This window comes from Salvelinus alpinus, unplaced genomic scaffold, assembly GCF_045679555.1.
Source record: "Salvelinus alpinus unplaced genomic scaffold, SLU_Salpinus.1 scaffold_59, whole genome shotgun sequence".
NCBI lineage: Eukaryota > Metazoa > Chordata > Actinopteri > Salmoniformes > Salmonidae > Salvelinus > Salvelinus alpinus.
The window spans coordinates 52,767-69,895 of NW_027256000.1; the positions used below are offsets into that span (position 1 = coordinate 52,767).

Consider the following 17,129-nt stretch of genomic DNA (forward strand, 5'->3'; position numbering starts at 1 on the left):
TATCTTGGCTATAAATGAAACTAAGAATTGTTTTGTAAGTCAAAAAAGGGCTATGGTGAAGCTCATATAATATTAAAGATGGACTTTATAATATAACTCTGACTTGTGTGTGGTTGGCTCTCTCATCATTGAGTAATACAGGAAATTACCACGACACACCTGAATATTGATCTTCAACTAGTAGTCATAATAAACCACCTGAATTTTGATCTTCAACTAGTAGTCATAAACCACCTGAATATTGATTTTCAACTAGTAGTCATAAACCACCTGAATATTGATCTTCAACTAGTAGTCATAAACCACCTGAATATTGATTTTCAACTAGTAGTCATAAACCACCTGAATATTGATCTTCAACTAGTAGTTATAAACCACCTGAATATTGATCTTCAACTAGTAGTCATAAACCACATGAATATTGATCTTCAACTAGTAGTCATAAACCACCTGAAAATTGATCTTCATCTAGTAGTCATAAACCACCTGAATATTGATCTTCAACTAGTAGTCATAAACCACCTGAATATTGATCTTCAACTAGTAGTCATAAACCACCGGAATATTAATCTTCAACAAGTAGTCATAAACAACCTGAATATTGATCTTCATTTAGTAGTCATAAACCACCTGAATATTGATCTTCATCTAGTAGTCATAAACCACCTGAATATTGATCTTCAACTAGTAGTCATAAACCACCTGAATATTGATATTCAACTAGTAGTCATAAACCACCTGAATATTGTTCTTCAACTAGTAGTCATAAACCACCTGAATATTGATCTTCATCTAGTAGTCATAAACCACCTGAATATTGATCTTCAACTAGTAGTCATAAACCACCTGAATATTGATCTTAAACTAGTAGTCATAAACCACCTGAATATTGATCTTCAACTAGTAGTCATAAACCACCTGAATATTGATCTTAAACTAGTAGTCATAAACCACCTGAATATTGATATTCAACTAGTAGTCATAAACCACCTGAATATTGTTCTTCAACTAGTAGTCATAAACCACCTGAATATTGATCTTCATCTAGTAGTCATAAACCACCTGAATATTGATCTTCAACTAGTAGTCATAAACCACCTGAATATTGATCTTAAACTAGTAGTCATAAACCACCTGAATATTGTTCTTCAACTAGTAGTCATAAACCACCTGAATATTGATCTTCATCTAGTAGTCATAAACCACCTGAATATTGATCTTCAACTAGTAGTCATAAACCACCTGAATATTGATCTTCAACTAGTAGTCGTAAACCAACTGAAAATTGATCTTCAACTAGTAGTCGTAAACCAACTGAAAATTGATCTTCAACTAGTAGTCGTAAACCAACTGAAAATTGATCTTCAACTAGTAGTCATAAGCCACCTAAATATTGATTTTAGACTAGTGGTCATAAGCCACCTAAATATTGATTTTAGACTAGTAGTCATAAACCCCCTGAATATTGATTTTCAACTAGTAGTCAAAAACCACCTGAATATTGATTTTCAACTAGTAGTCATAAACCACCTGAATATTGATTTTCAAGTAGTAGTCATAAACCACCTGAATTTTGATCTTCAACTAGTAGTCATAAACCACCTGAATATTGATCTTCAACTAGTAGTCATAAACCACCTGAATATTGATCTTCAACTAGTAGTCATAAACCACCTGAATATTGATCTTCAACTAGTAGTCAAAAACCACCTGAATATTGATCTTCAACTAGTAGTCATAAACCACCTGAATATTGATCTTCAACTAGTAGTCATAAACCACCGGAATATTAATCTTCAACAAGTAGTCATAAACAACCTGAATATTGATCTTCATTTAGTAGTCATAAACCACCTGAATATTGATCTTCATCTAGTAGTCATAAACCACCTGAATATTGATTTTCAACTAGGGAACATAAACAACCTGAATATTGATCTTCAACTAGTAGTCATAAACCACCTGAATATTGATTTTCAAGTAGTAGTCATAAACCACCTGAATATTGAACTTCAACTAGTAGTCATAAGCCAACTGAATATTTGTCTTCAACTAGCAGTCATAAACCACCTGAATATTAATCTTCAACTAGTAGTCATAAACCACCTGAATATTGATCTTCAACTAGTAGTCATAAACCACCTGAATATTGATCTTCAACTAGTAGTCATAAACCACCTGAATATTGATATTCAACTAGTAGTCATAAACCACCTGAATATTGATCTTCAACTTGTAGTCATAAACCACCTGAATATTGATCTTCAACTAGTAGTCATAAACCACCTGAATATTGATCTTCAACTAGTAGTCATAAACCACCTGAATATTAATCTTCATCTAGTAGTCATAAACCACCTGAATATTGATCTTCAACTAGTAGTCATAAACCACCTGAATATTGATCTTCAACTAGTAGTCATAAACCACCTGAATATTGATCTTCAACTAGTAGTCATAAACCACCTGAATATTAATCTTCAACTAGTAGTCATAAACAACCTGAATATTGATCTTCATCTAGTAGTCATAAACCACCTGAATATTAATCTTCAACTAGTAGTCATAAACCACCTGAATATTGATCTTCAACTAGTAGTCATAAACCACCTGAATATTGATCTTCAACTAGTAGTCATAAACCACCTGAATATTGATCTTCAACTAGCAGTCATAAACCACCTGAATATTGATATTCATCTAGTAGTCATAAACCACCTGAATATTGATCTTCATCTAGTAGTCATAAACCACCTGAATATTGATCTTCAACTAGTAGTCGTAAACCAACTGAAAATTGATCTTCAACTAGTAGTCGTAAACCAACTGAAAATTGATCTTCAACTAGTAGTCATAAGCCACCTAAATATTGATTTTAGACTAGTGGTCATAAGCCACCTAAATATTGATTTTAGACTAGTAGTCATAAACCCCCTGAATATTGATTTTCAACTAGTAGTCAAAAACCACCTGAATATTGATTTTCAACTAGTAGTCATAAACCACCTGAATATTGATTTTCAAGTAGTAGTCATAAACCACCTGAATTTTGATCTTCAACTAGTAGTCATAAACCACCTGAATATTGATCTTCAACTAGTAGTCAAAAACCACCTGAATATTGATCTTCAACTAGTAGTCATAAACCACCTGAATATTGATCTTCAACTAGTAGTCATAAACCACCGGAATATTAATCTTCAACTAGTAGTCATAAACAACCTGAATATTGATCTTCATTTAGTAGTCATAAACCACCTGAATATTGATCTTCATCTAGTAGTCATAAACCACCTGAATATTGATTTTCAACTAGGGAACATAAACAACCTGAATATTGATCTTCAACTAGTAGTCATAAACCACCTGAATATTGATTTTCAAGTAGTAGTCATAAACCACCTGAATATTGAACTTCAACTAGTAGTCATAAGCCAACTGAATATTGATCTTCAACTAGCAGTCATAAACCACCTGAATATTAATCTTCAACTAGTAGTCATAAACCACCTGAATATTGATCTTCAACTAGTAGTCATAAACCACCTGAATATTGATCTTCAACTAGTAGTCATAAACCACCTGAATATTGATCTTCAACTAGTAGTCAAAAACCACCTGAATATTGATCTTCAACTTGTAGTCATAAACCACCTGAATATTGATCTTCAACTAGTAGTCATAAACCACCTGAATATTGATCTTCAACTAGTAGTCATAAACCACCTGAATATTGATCTTCAACTAGTAGTCATAAACCACCTGAATATTGATCTTCAACTAGTAGTCATAAACCACCTGAATATTGATCTTCAACTAGTAGTCATAAACCACCTGAATATTGATCTTCAACTAGTAGTCATAAACCACCTGAATATTGATCTTCAACTAGTAGTCATAAACCACCTGAATATTGATCTTCAACTAGTAGTTATAAACCACCTGAATATTGATTTTCAAGTAGTAGTCATAAACCACCTGAATATTGATCTTCAACTAGTAGTCATAAACCACCTGAATATTGATCTTCAACTAGTAGTCATAAACCACCTGAATATTGATCTTCAACTAGTAGTCATAAACCACCTGAATATTGATCTTCAACTAGTAGTCATAAACCACCTGAATATTGATCTTCAACTAGTAGTCATAAACCACCTGAATATTGATCTTCAACTAGTAGTCATAAACCACCGGAATATTAATCTTCAACTAGTAGTCATAAACAACCTGAATATTGATCTTCATTTAGTAGTCATAAACCACCTGAATATTGATTTTCAACTAGGGAACATAAACAACCTGAATATTGATCTTCAACTAGTAGTCATAAACCACCTGAATATTGATCTTCAACTAGTAGTCATAAACCACCTGAATATTGAACTTCAACTAGTAGTCATAAGCCAACTGAATATTGATCTTCAACTAGCAGTCATAAACCACCTGAATATTGATCTTCAACTAGTAGTCATAAACCACCTGAATATTGATCTTCAACTAGTAGTCAAAAACCACCTGAATATTGATCTTCAACTAGTAGTCATAAACCACCTGAATATTGATCTTCAACTAGTAGTCATAAACCACCTGAATATTGATCTTCAACTAGTAGTCATAAACCACCTGAATATTGATCTTCAACTAGTAGTCATAAACCACCTGAATATTGATCTTCAACTAGTAGTCATAAACCACCTGAATATTGATCTTCAACTAGTAGTCATAAACCACCTGAATATTGATCTTCAACTAGTAGTCATAAACCACCTGAATATTGATCTTCAACTAGTAGTCATAAACCACCTGAATATTGATCTTCAACTAGTAGTCATAAACCACCTGAATATTGATCTTCATCTAGTAGTCATAAACCACCTGAATATTGATCTTCATCTAGTAGTCATAAACCACCTGAATATTGATCTTCAACTAGTAGTCATAAACCACCTGAATATTGATCTTCAACTAGTAGTCATAAACCACCTGAATATTGATCTTCAACTAGTAGTCATAAACCACCTGAATATTGATCTTCAACTAGTAGTCATAAACCACCTGAATATTGATCTTCATCTAGTAGTCATAAACCACCTGAATATTGATCTTCAACTAGTAGTCATAAACCACCTGAATATTGATCTTCAACTAGTAGTCATAAACCACCTGAATATTGATATTCAACTAGTAGTCATAAACCACCTGAATATTGATCTTCATCTAGTAGTCATAAACCACCTGAATATTGATCTTCATCTAGTAGTCATAAACCACCTGAATATTGATCTTCAACTAGTAGTCATAAACCACCTGAATATTGATCTTAAACTAGTAGTCATAAACCACCTGAATATTGATATTCAACTAGTAGTCATAAACCACCTGAATATTGTTCTTCAACTAGTAGTCATAAACCACCTGAATATTGATCTTCATCTAGTAGTCATAAACCACCTGAATATTGATCTTCAACTAGTAGTCATAAACCACCTGAATATTGATCTTAAACTAGTAGTCATAAACCACCTGAATATTGATATTCAACTAGTAGTCATAAACCACCTGAATATTGATCTTCATCTAGTAGTCATAAACCACCTGAATATTGATCTTCAACTAGTAGTCATAAACCACCTGAATATTGATATTCAACTAGTAGTCATAAACCACCTGAATATTGATCTTCAACTATTGTTTTCTTATGGGAATGTGTCTGTAACTATTCCTAAACCATGTGAAGGGATGACGTTATTAATGGGGGACCAGTTAGTTATCTCATACAATGTCTGTACGCCAGTCACTCCCTACTTTTCTCATGGGGGGAAGGAGTAAGGCAGTGTTTGGAACCATTGTATGTCCCCTCTGAGGTTGCCCTTATCTTGATCTGGTGTATGACCTAAGAGGCTCACTGTCTTTTCTGAGCTTATCCAGGAGGGGGTGTATGTTGGATGGGAGTATCTAGACTTGACAATTGATGTGTGCCGTTGGATGAGGTGATGTTGTGGTACCAAGCATGAGATTGAAACCTTGTCTTGGGAGACCAAACTGAACGATGATTTATAGCTGATACTGTCTAGCTATGGGATACTCCTCTTTCGGGTAAAGGATTCTTTGTAAGTTGAGAGGGGTGTATCTTGGCTATAAATGAAACTAAGAATTGTTTTGTAAGTCAAAAAAGGGCTATGGTGAAGCTCATATAATATTAAAGATGGACTTTATAATATAACTCTGACTTGTGTGTGGTTGGCTCTCTCATCATTGAGTAATACAGGAAATTACCACGACACACCTGAATATTGATCTTCAACTAGTAGTCATAATAAACCACCTGAATTTTGATCTTCAACTAGTAGTCATAAACCACCTGAATATTGATTTTCAACTAGTAGTCATAAACCACCTGAATATTGATCTTCAACTAGTAGTCATAAACCACCTGAATATTGATTTTCAACTAGTAGTCATAAACCACCTGAATATTGATCTTCAACTAGTAGTTATAAACCACCTGAATATTGATCTTCAACTAGTAGTCATAAACCACATGAATATTGATCTTCAACTAGTAGTCATAAACCACCTGAAAATTGATCTTCATCTAGTAGTCATAAACCACCTGAATATTGATCTTCAACTAGTAGTCATAAACCACCTGAATATTGATCTTCAACTAGCAGTCATAAACCACCTGAATATTGATCTTCAACTAGTAGTCATAAACCACCTGAATATTGATCTTCAACTAGTAGTCATAAACCACCTGAATATTGATCTTCAACTAGTAGTCATAAACCACCTGAATATTGATTTTCAACTAGTAGTCATAAACCACCTGAATATTGATCTTCAACTAGTAGTCAAAAACCACCTTATTATTGATTTTCAACTAGTAGTCATAAACCACCTGAATATTGATTTTCAACTAGTAGTTATAAACCACCTGAATATTGATTTTCAACTAGTAGTCATAAACCACCTGAATGTTGATCTTCATTAGATTTTTCTTGAAGGTTGCGTCATCTTGAAAATGTATTTTTATATCAAGAACATTTTCAAACACCCAGCACTTGTTGAACATAGATCTGGTTGTCCAAATCTCCTGGATAGCAAGCAGGATTTTCTTTCCATCCCTATTTTAAAGAGATTGGTCCTAAATGACAAAATATTAAACTTTTGTGTCCTTACCTTCAAAGCAGTCTTTGGACAAGCAGATTCCAATCTATGATTTGGTTACCCACTACCATCAACCACTAATAGTAACACACTCCTCTCCATGTATCTCATACAACTTTCCACCTGATAACATGGATCAATCCCAGCTTCCAACCTTCCCACTGTTTTTAGCATTTGCCTGTCTCCCTACCTCATTTAATTACTGTCTGAATAAAGTGTCAAACCACCTAAAAAATTGGAAAAAACATATTAGCATTCTTCACATTTCATACCCCAAAAAAGTAACAAAGTAGTCAAATTTGGAGTGTTCATTTAATGTTCAAAGCATCCTGAATAAACCTAATTTTCCACCCTGGTAATAGGCCTAAGCCATGTCAAAATACATAGAATTTCAGGAAATTCACTTTAAAACAGTAAACCCCCAGTCCCTCGTCTATGGATTGGCCAGGGGGCAATGAAATTCACATAGCAAATCTCACTCCAAACTTTCTTCAAATGTTGGCAGCCCTGAATTGTTACAATGCTCTAAAATAGTAAAATAGTAATAAATATTGCATGACTTCGTTATCATACATTTACTACAATGATGTCCACATATTAACATTGAAAATATTCTAAAATATATTATTACTTGTATTACTTACTATTACTTTAAACATCTTATTTTACAGCTTGTACAGTGCATTCGGAAAGTATTCAGACCCCTTTACTTTTTACACATTTTGTTACGTTACAGCCTTATTCTAAAATGGATTAAATATTTGTTTTCCTCATCAATCTAAGCACAATACCCCATGATGATGAAGTGAAAACTGGTTTTTAGTTTTGTGAAATACCTTATTTATATAAGAATTCAGACCCTTTGCTATGAGATGCGAAATTGAGCTCAAGTGCATCCTGTTTCCATTGATCATCCTTAAGATGGTTTTTACAACTTGACTGGAGGCCACATGTGGTAAATTCAATTGATTGGACATGATTTGGAAAGACACCTGTCTATATAAGGTCCCACAGTTGACAGTGCATGGCAGAGCAAAAACCAAGCCGTGAGGTCGAAGGAATTGTCCATAGAGCTCCGAGACAGGATTGTGTCAAGGGACAGATCTGGGGAAGGGTACCAAAACATTTCTGCAGCATTGAAGGTCCCCCAAGAACACAGTGACCTCCATCTTTCTCAAATGGAAGAAGTTTGGAACCAATAAGACTCTTCCAAGAGCTGGCTGCCTGGCCAAACTGAGCGATCAGGGGAGAAGGGCCTTGGTCATGGAGGTGACCCTGAAACCGATGGTCACTCTGTGACAGAGCTCCAGAGTTCCTCTGTGGAGATGGGAGAACCTTCCAGAATTACGACTGTCTCTGCAATACTCCACCAATCAGGCCTTTGTGGTAGAGTGACCAGACGGAAGCAACTCCTCAGTAAAAAGCACATGACAGCCAGCTTGGAGTTTGCCAAAAGGCACCTAAAGGACTCTCAGACCATGAAAAAACAAGATTCTCTGGTCTGCTGAAACCAAGATTGAACTATTTGGCCTGAATGCCAAGCGTCACATCTGGAAGAAACCTGGCACCCTCCCTACGGTGAAGCATGGTGGTTCCAGCATCATGCTGTGGGGATGTTTTTCAGCGGCAGGGACTGGGAGACTAGTCAGGATCGAGGGAAAGATGAACAGAGTAAAGTACAGAGAGATCCTTGATGAAAACCTGCTCCAGAGAACTCAGGACCTCAGACTGGGGCAAAGGTTCACCTTCTAACAGGACAATGACCCTTAGCACACAGCCAAGACAACGCAGGAGTGGCTTCAGGACAAGTCTCTGAATGTCCTTAAGTTGCCCATCCAGAGCCCGGACTTGAACCCGATCGAACATCTCTGGAGAGACCTGAAAATAACAGCTGTAATGGCTGTCAAAGGTTCTTCAACAAAGTACTGAATTTGCAAAAATATCTAAAAACTGTTTTTACTTTGTCATTATGGGGTACTGTGTGTAGATTGATGAGGGGAAAAAACGATTTAATCCATTTTAGAATAATCCATTTTAGAATATGGCTGTAACGTAACAAAACGTGGAAAAAGTCAAGGGGTCTGAATACTTTCCGAATGCACTGTACATACAAAGTATCCACTCGGTTATTACTAAAATATACACATAATTCTGTCTGTCTATGTATTCTCCTGGGGACTGGAGTGGTCTTTGACCTCTGTGGAGCCCAGGTTGTCTGTGGGCGGAAAGCTGGGTTCAGGGGGCTTGTAGGCCAACTCACTGAAAGACAAAAAACAACATCTGTCTGTCTGTCCATCCATCTGCCTGATTTGTCCGTTCTCTGTAGTGTCTTACCTCTCTCCATCTCTCTCTGTAGCAGCCTGGAGAGGGAGACAAAAACCAACAGGGGTGGTCAGTATTTCCCACAAACATATCAATAAGATAGTCACTGAAAAAAGAGAAAGTGCTTCCATCTTCAGTATGAGTTACCTTGGGCTTCTGTGGGAGCGGCACCCCGCCCATCTTTCTAGGTCCCCCAAGAGTGTCAAAAGAATTACTGCGTACCCTAATGGCTCTCTGCAACAAAGACAGGAAATATGGATGCCAAGTCCAAAACCCACCCTTTCCCCACACTGTAGTGAAAAGTCAAGGATTTCTGACCTCACCTTAAAGTTTTCGATGAACCCTCCACTCCCCTCAGTTACACCCCTCATCCCCTCAGAAGTCGAGAGAGCGGACACAGGCGAATCTCCAATCATGCACTGGGAGCGGGTGGACAGTTCCGCCTGCAGACCCTCCAGGAGGGACGAACGAGTGCGCAGCTTGAAAAGAAAGGATGAGAGGAGAGAGGGAGGCGGAGACGGAGGAGAGAAGGAGGCAGAGACGGAGGAGAGAAGGAGGCAGAGACGGAGGAGAGAAGGAGGCAGAGACGGAGGAGAGAAGGAGGCAGAGATGGAGGAGAGAAGGAGGCAGAGACGGAGGAGAGAAGGAGGCAGAGACGGGGGAGAGAAGGAGGCAGAGACGGAGGAGAGAAGGAGGCAGAGACGGGGGAGAGAAGGAGGCAGAGACGGAGGAGAGAAGGAGGCAGAGACGGAGGAGAGAAGGAGGCAGAGACGGGGGAGAGAAGGAGGCAGAGACGGAGGAGAGAAGGAGGCAGAGACGGAGGAGAGAAGGAGGCATCATAGAGGAGTTAAGTAAGAGATGGGGAGCAGAAGAGAGGAATTAGAGAAGAGGAAAGACTTGTTTCTTAGGTTTCTGTTCCACATAAAAAGATACCAGATTTGCATCTAGAAAGTCTTTGGATATGTGCATGTAATGCCTCAAGCATTACTGTATACATTTATAATGGTGTTAGTGTTGTTCTTCTGTGGTTACCTCCAGTCTACTGAACCTCTCAGCCTTATAACAGGAGATCTCTGCATTGATAAGCTTGGTCAGAAGGAACTCTCTCAACAGGGAGCTCTGGAAGATAAGTCAACAGAGACACACTGAGAATGCATCATGGCCTTTTACCATGTCACCAAGTTCAGATGTGAATTCTACTCACCTCTGTGAATATGGGAGGATCAGGGAGGGAGGGACCAAAGGGAGGTACATCCTCTCTGGCTGTGACTGACACCTGCAACAGACCACTTCCAGGTTTGAAAAAGGCTTTCCATTCCAATAAAAATACCTACAGTGATAAGAGATCAATGTGTCTCTCATTTTGTTTTATCTTCTTACCTGGAACACCCCTCCTCCTCCTGCCTCCTCCCCCTCGTCCCCCACTCCCTTCCTCACCCTCCTGACCACTAGGAAACAGTGCAGGAAGTGTGAGCCGATGACATCAGACAAAAAAGGGGTGTGGCCCTCCTGGTAAACAACAGCAACGATGTCATTGCCAATGTGTCTCTTCCTCTGTAGCTGTAAGGAGTAATGAGCAGAGGGTAAGAGGGAGCCACTGGAGCTGGGTTGAAGTGATTGACTGTGGGTGAGGATGATTTGGTGTTGTTATTCAGGCTAACCTGTTGTGTATCGCCCTCTGTGAAGGGGAGTTTGGTGGACACATGGAACATGATCTCTCTGCCGTGGAAGGAAGTGAAGACCGCATCACTTCCTGTCTGGCCGTGACACACGTCCAAACCTCCTCGAAACCTGGAAGAGAGGGAGGGATAGAAAGAGGGAAGAGGTAGTTGGGGAGAGGGAGTGACAGTAAGCTGTTGGTATCTTCTTATTCATCTCTTCCTGTTACAATGTCATATTTCTGTAATTTCTCCATAAGGCCATGTCACCATGTCGGTTACTGTACATTACCCAGTGAACCCTTGAAGTGCGACTGTAGCTCCCAAAATAGAGAGGAATTCTTGAAACTCTTCACTTTCCTCATTGTTACAGAGTATGTCCTCCTCTGTCAACTGTAAAAGATAGAGAGAAAATATGAGAGGTAATGTACAGTAGACTAGTGCTACTATTTAATGCGTCCAAGCTTATGCCTGCATTCCAGTTATTTACCTGTCCCTCTCTCTGATACAAGACACCAAACTTGAAATTCGGAGACACTCTGTGTTCATCAAATGCTGTTATAAGATCTGGTGCCTGAAAGACAGAGAGGGGAAGAGAGAAAGAAAGAAAGAAGCAAAGAGAGGGAGAGAGGGAGGGAGAGACAGAGAGATAAAGGGGAAGGAGAGAGCACACATTTTTGTCAAAATGGTCTCAGGGTTTAGAGGTCATTTGAAGAGTACATTCTGTGTAACATGAAGGCCTAAAGCATTTGGGAATATGTACAGTGAAAAAGAAGTACCTTGAGGTAACTGACCACATCAAATCTGGGCACAGTCACACTGTCGCATAGCATCTGAAAAGGACATGGTCAGTTTGGTTTTTTTCAATGATGGTAAATGTTTTCAGTAAAAGTACAATAAAGGTTCATCTAGAATACACACGTCTGTTGGAGAGACTAGTAATGGTACCTTGGCCAGCTCCACAGCAGACGGGATGTTTGGGAACAGAGACACAGAGAAAACCCCATGCATAGAGCATTCCCTCATTCTGGAAAGGAAAGACAGACGTAATAACTGTTGCTCATGGAAATCACCAGGGTGTTTCATTACATTCATTGAATCATTTCCATTCTTTCTGATACAACCTCAGTATTACTCTCAGCCTCTTCTCTTCTTCCTCCAAACAGACAGAGAGAAGGAGGGGTCCCAGGGAGGGGTCCACTGCTGTGAACGAGTGATGATACTGACATAGGAGAGAAAGTCACACAGCTACTATGTATGTATTTCATCATCTTGGATCATAGTCCATCTCTACCATCAAATGGAACAGAATAAGAGTAGTCCTATGGGCGGTACTCTACTAACTCGTGAGCGGAAGAACTCCTGGTAGTATGTGGCCTCGCTGTCTCTCTCCATGATGTCATAGGTCTCTGGGTCTAGTCCGTAATGAGAGGATGTCGGACTGGTCTCAGCAAACTTCTGTAGCGGGGGGTCTATCCAGTAACCACCCAGCTTTGGAGGCAGGATCAGAGGAAGGTCACGACCTATCTTCAAAAGCTGAGACTTTCAAAAGGGTGAGATGATAATTAAATAGTCTGGTGTATCCAATTAAATGTACATCTAGCAGTATCTGTAGGATGATGTTTGAACTGACATGCTCATGGTTGCATCAGCATACCTAATAATGAGTTTTATGTATGCTGGTATGAGTGTTATAACTATTGTGATGTCAGTGTTTTAGGGAACAAAAATGTCTGTATCGTTGAGAATATTGAAAGGTCATTGTCAACACACACACACGTGTGCACACAGATCTTGACATTATATTTTAGGAGAAAGACTCACCCTCAAAGGCAGAGGGAATTCACAGCGCTGTTCATCTAGCCTGCTGCTCTGATGAAGGAGAGGGAAGGTAACAGTGACTGACTGATTGACTAACTGGAGAGAGAACTGTTGTACACACAGAGACTACACAAAACAGAGAGGGAATGGTGCTGTACACTCACCTGCAACTTCTCAATGATCTCAAACAGCTCTGTCACCTTACATGGAAAACACAGACAGACAGAGTCAGACAGACAGAGTCAGACAGACAGAGTCAGACAGACAGAGTCAGACAGACAGAGTCAGACAGACAGAGTCAGACAGACAGACAGACAGACAGACAGACAGACAGACAGACAGACAGACAGACAGACAGACAGACAGACAGACAGACAAACAGACAGACAGACAGACAGACAGACAGACAGACAGACAGACAGACAGACAGACAGACAGACAGACAGACAGACAGACAGACAGACAGACAGACAGACAGACAGACAGACAGACAGAAAGGAGGTTCAGGGAGAAACAGGAAGAGAAAGAGAAACAACGTTAGACAAACACAGATGCAGGGAAATGCAGGGAGACTAAATGAGTGATTATGTGATCAACAAATTCAAAAAGGATATGATGAAAGACACATTATCACAATTAAGTCCTTTTACCTTCTGGTTGCTGCCAGCAGAAAGGAACGGTTTGGTTTCGCTGGTAGGGGAGTCCAAAATATCCAGAATGCTGTGCTCTAAAGGTTCTGGTCTGCTGCAACAGGTGGAATGACAGAGCAATGCAACCCATCACTTTTCCTATTCATCAACTGCAAGTGTATCAAACTTTAAATCCAGTGTAAAATAACCAGCGAGAAATAAACTACATCTAATGTGGATAAAGGTAAATAAAGGTATTATTAAGTTTTACTCACCTAGTCTCATTTTCACATATGAACTTGTCCACACTGTGAATAGGGTAACTCCTTAGACAATGTGCCGCATGACATTAAGGACTACTTCTATTATCAACTATTTCAAGATTTTATTCAGATTCTGACACTAGAACCAAAGCATTTTAATTTGTTCTCAATACTGTGACTGTTACTCACCCTCCATATGCCCCAAAAGTGAAACTTCTCTTTCTGGAGAAGAACTTCTCATTTCTGCTGTCTCTCTCCATCGTTCTGTGTGGGTGTTAGTGCTTGTGAGTGCCAGTGTGCTAGCTATAGTCAATCAGTGCTGCTTAGGGATGAACTAAATCACTCCCCTCCCTCTCTCTCTCTCTCTCTCTCTGCCCCCTGCCTCTCACTCATTTAATCTCTCTACTTCCTTCCCTCTATCCTGCTGTCAGCTAGACTAGCAATTTTAACCCCATCTTGGCCACAGGGAAACGCACTGATGGATAACAAACCCCCGTGACCCTGCCCTGACATACAGTACATGTAGGACACAGAGACAGAGGGGTCGCTGGGTATCGGTCGCCATGCTCTAAGAAACACAGGTAGTGGTCTCACTGACTTGGTGTGTGTAAAGATAGGAATGGTAAATAAATAAATAAACGCATGAGAGATTGCCTCTTTAGACCTGTTACCCTTTGAGTCTGTAGAACCATCAATTATTGACAGCACATACTGAGAGAGGTGCAAGGCAGCGGGAGAGGAGAGGAGAGAGGAGGGGAATGGGGATGGGTGGTAGTGGGGGGGGGGGGGGGGGGAGTGTTGAGGCACACTGCTAAAGGGGGAATAAAAAAGAGGAAGGGAGGTTAAAAATACTGTATCTATGAATACAACATTAGGCTTCATTTGTGCAATAAGGTCAATTATGTTGTGGGATTGGTCGTATTTAAAAAAATATTTTATCAAGGAAGATTTTTCATATCAATCAAAATACCCTTTTCTGTGTTTGCAAACATTTCTCCAGGTGGGTGATGCGCACCATATTGGAAGTTCTCATAGACGGTCAGCTAAAAAAGCCTCCATTTACATGTTGCGTAGATTATGAGTAGATTTATAATAATAATAATAAGGTGGGTGCTTACATTTGTCCTATTTCACACATGTACAAGTGTGTATTATACACATTTGTAACGGCTGTCTATCTCTTCCTCCTCATCTGACGAGGAGAGGCGAGAAGGATCGGAGTACCAATACGCAGAGTGGTAAGTGTCCATGTTTTAATAATATAAACTGAACACTACACAAATAACAAAATAACAAATGTGAACGAACCGAAACAGTACCGTGTGGCGACAAACACTGACACGGAACACAAACACCCACACACCAACAGTGAAAACAGGCAACCTAAATATGGCTCCCAATCAGAGACAATGCAAAACACCTGCCTCTGATTGAGAACCATATCAGGCTAAATGAACAAACCTAAACATAGAAACAAATAACATAGACTGCCCACCCCAACTCACGCCCTGACCATACTAAATAAAGACAAAACAAAGGAAAATAAAGGTCAGAATGTGACAACCGCTCAACTACCTGCCGCCCAATTTCACATTACTTAGGGATTATAATTGGATTTTCGCATTCTAGCTAACAACTGCTACATCCAAAATATGTTTTTTAAAGATCACAAACAAATATAATCTTTGCGACTATTCAAGCAATAATCAAAACATTTTAAGTGTATGAGAAACCAAAAAAGTGTTCGCCCAGCAAAACGTCAATCAAAATTCCCTGAACTGTCATTGGCTATAATCCAAAACTTATTCTGCAGAGGTGCGGAAGTTGGTTGTTAGTAGGGTACGTTGTTAACCTCTGATGTAAAGTCCCTTATTTATGGGACTAGTCGCGGTTCTGGACTGGTTCTGAGTGACCAAAATGTTTGTGTACAGAACGTTCTATGAACAGTGCAACGTCAATTGCTTTAAACTCAGCAAAACAGCTCTCCCCATTCAGATGGCACCGTTCGCAAGGAGCTAGGCTTTGAAATCTTGCACCTCATTTGCATACGAGTGACTTGTCACATTTTTTGTCCTATCCAGACAAAGGATCTATTCCTCTGGCTGTGAGCATAGGAGCCCCACTTGCTATAGAGCCGGGCTCTCCAATCAATGAAACTCAAGATTCTCAAATGGAGATAACGTTTGCGGTATTAAGTTTTAGCTATGTTGAATGAACAGATTACTATATTCTATATGAAAACCCTTCAGTTGGCATGCTGAATGGCAGTCAATAAACATGATATTTCTGTCACAACTTCCGCCGAAGTCGGCTCCCCTCCTTGTTCGGGCGGCGTTCGGCGGTCGACGTCACCGGCCTTCTAGCCATCGCCGCTCCATTTTTCATTGTTCCATTTGTTTTGTCTTGTTCCCTGCACATCTGGTTTACATTCCCTAATCAACTGCATATATATATATTCCTCTGTTCCCCCCATATCTTTGTGTGGGATTGTTTTGTTATGTGTTTTGTATTGATGCGCCTAGCTGGTTTTTCCCCGGATACTATGTTTCAACCCGGAGTATGTTTAATTGTTAAAAAGTTTTGCTTATTTGTGATTTTGTCGCGCTTTGCACTTTTGCCTTTGGCTGTAGGTTTGTTGGACACTGTTGCGTCCGTCTGTTGTTTGCTTCTGCCGAATAAAGTGTGCGCCTGATCACAACTCTCTGCTCTCCTGCACCTGACTTCATCACCAGTAGCGCACACGCTGACAAGTTCCCCAGTGTGACTGATAAATAAAATGTATCAGGAACATATTATACATGTAGTTGTATTCATGAACATTGAAGGGAAGAAGTCTGAATTTGCTCTATCTAGTTCTGTTAATCCACCACAAATATTTATTTAGATGGAGACCAAAGTTCACAACTGGTTCCATAGTGGCGACATTCTTATTGATTTCAAGGAGCTGCAAACACAACTCATGGTAACCTTGCAGAATCATCCGTATCAGTGAGCTGTTGTGAAGCTCCTTCTAAGAATCGCTCTTACAAAACAAATGTCATATTTGCATTTTCACATTTGAAATAGCTGCTTTCACATGTTGAGCTGAAATTTTCACGTGAAACCATATGTTCACATGTATTACATTTTAAGATCACATGTTAACACCACCTTTTCGCATGTGAGGAGAATAAAATGTTTTTATCTCACATGTGAATTGCAGTTCCACATGTGAATAATAAAAGTAATGAGTAATGATAACTTTTCTTACCAGTACCGAGTCG

At 39.2% G+C, this 17,129-nt stretch overlaps 1 protein-coding gene across 3 annotated transcripts; it reads right to left on the reverse strand.

Annotated features, from left to right (window-relative positions):
• Positions 1-7,466: 7,466 nt before the first annotated feature.
• Positions 7,467-14,228, reverse strand: LOC139567165 (rap1 GTPase-activating protein 2-like). 3 transcript variants are annotated; one of them, XM_071388650.1, is made up of 19 exons: positions 14,056-14,228; positions 13,879-13,911; positions 13,625-13,715; positions 13,139-13,174; positions 12,978-13,025; positions 12,498-12,695; positions 12,278-12,375; positions 12,102-12,180; positions 11,933-11,986; positions 11,644-11,727; positions 11,446-11,546; positions 11,157-11,286; positions 10,876-11,055; positions 10,700-10,771; positions 10,528-10,614; positions 9,819-9,974; positions 9,643-9,729; positions 9,508-9,533; positions 7,467-9,432 (listed from the first exon to the last, which is right to left on the reverse strand). In XM_071388650.1, exons 1-19 carry the CDS (start codon positions 14,124-14,126, stop codon positions 9,333-9,335), a joined length of 1,731 nt encoding a protein of 576 aa, XP_071244751.1. In that variant the 5' UTR covers positions 14,127-14,228; the 3' UTR covers positions 7,467-9,332. The 3 variants fall into 3 exon arrangements, with proteins under 3 accessions (XP_071244751.1, XP_071244752.1, XP_071244750.1); XM_071388651.1 differs by having other exon boundaries at positions 12,498-12,689; positions 13,625-13,718; positions 14,056-14,227; XM_071388649.1 differs by having other exon boundaries at positions 13,625-13,718; positions 14,056-14,227.
• Positions 14,229-17,129: the final 2,901 nt, after the last annotated feature.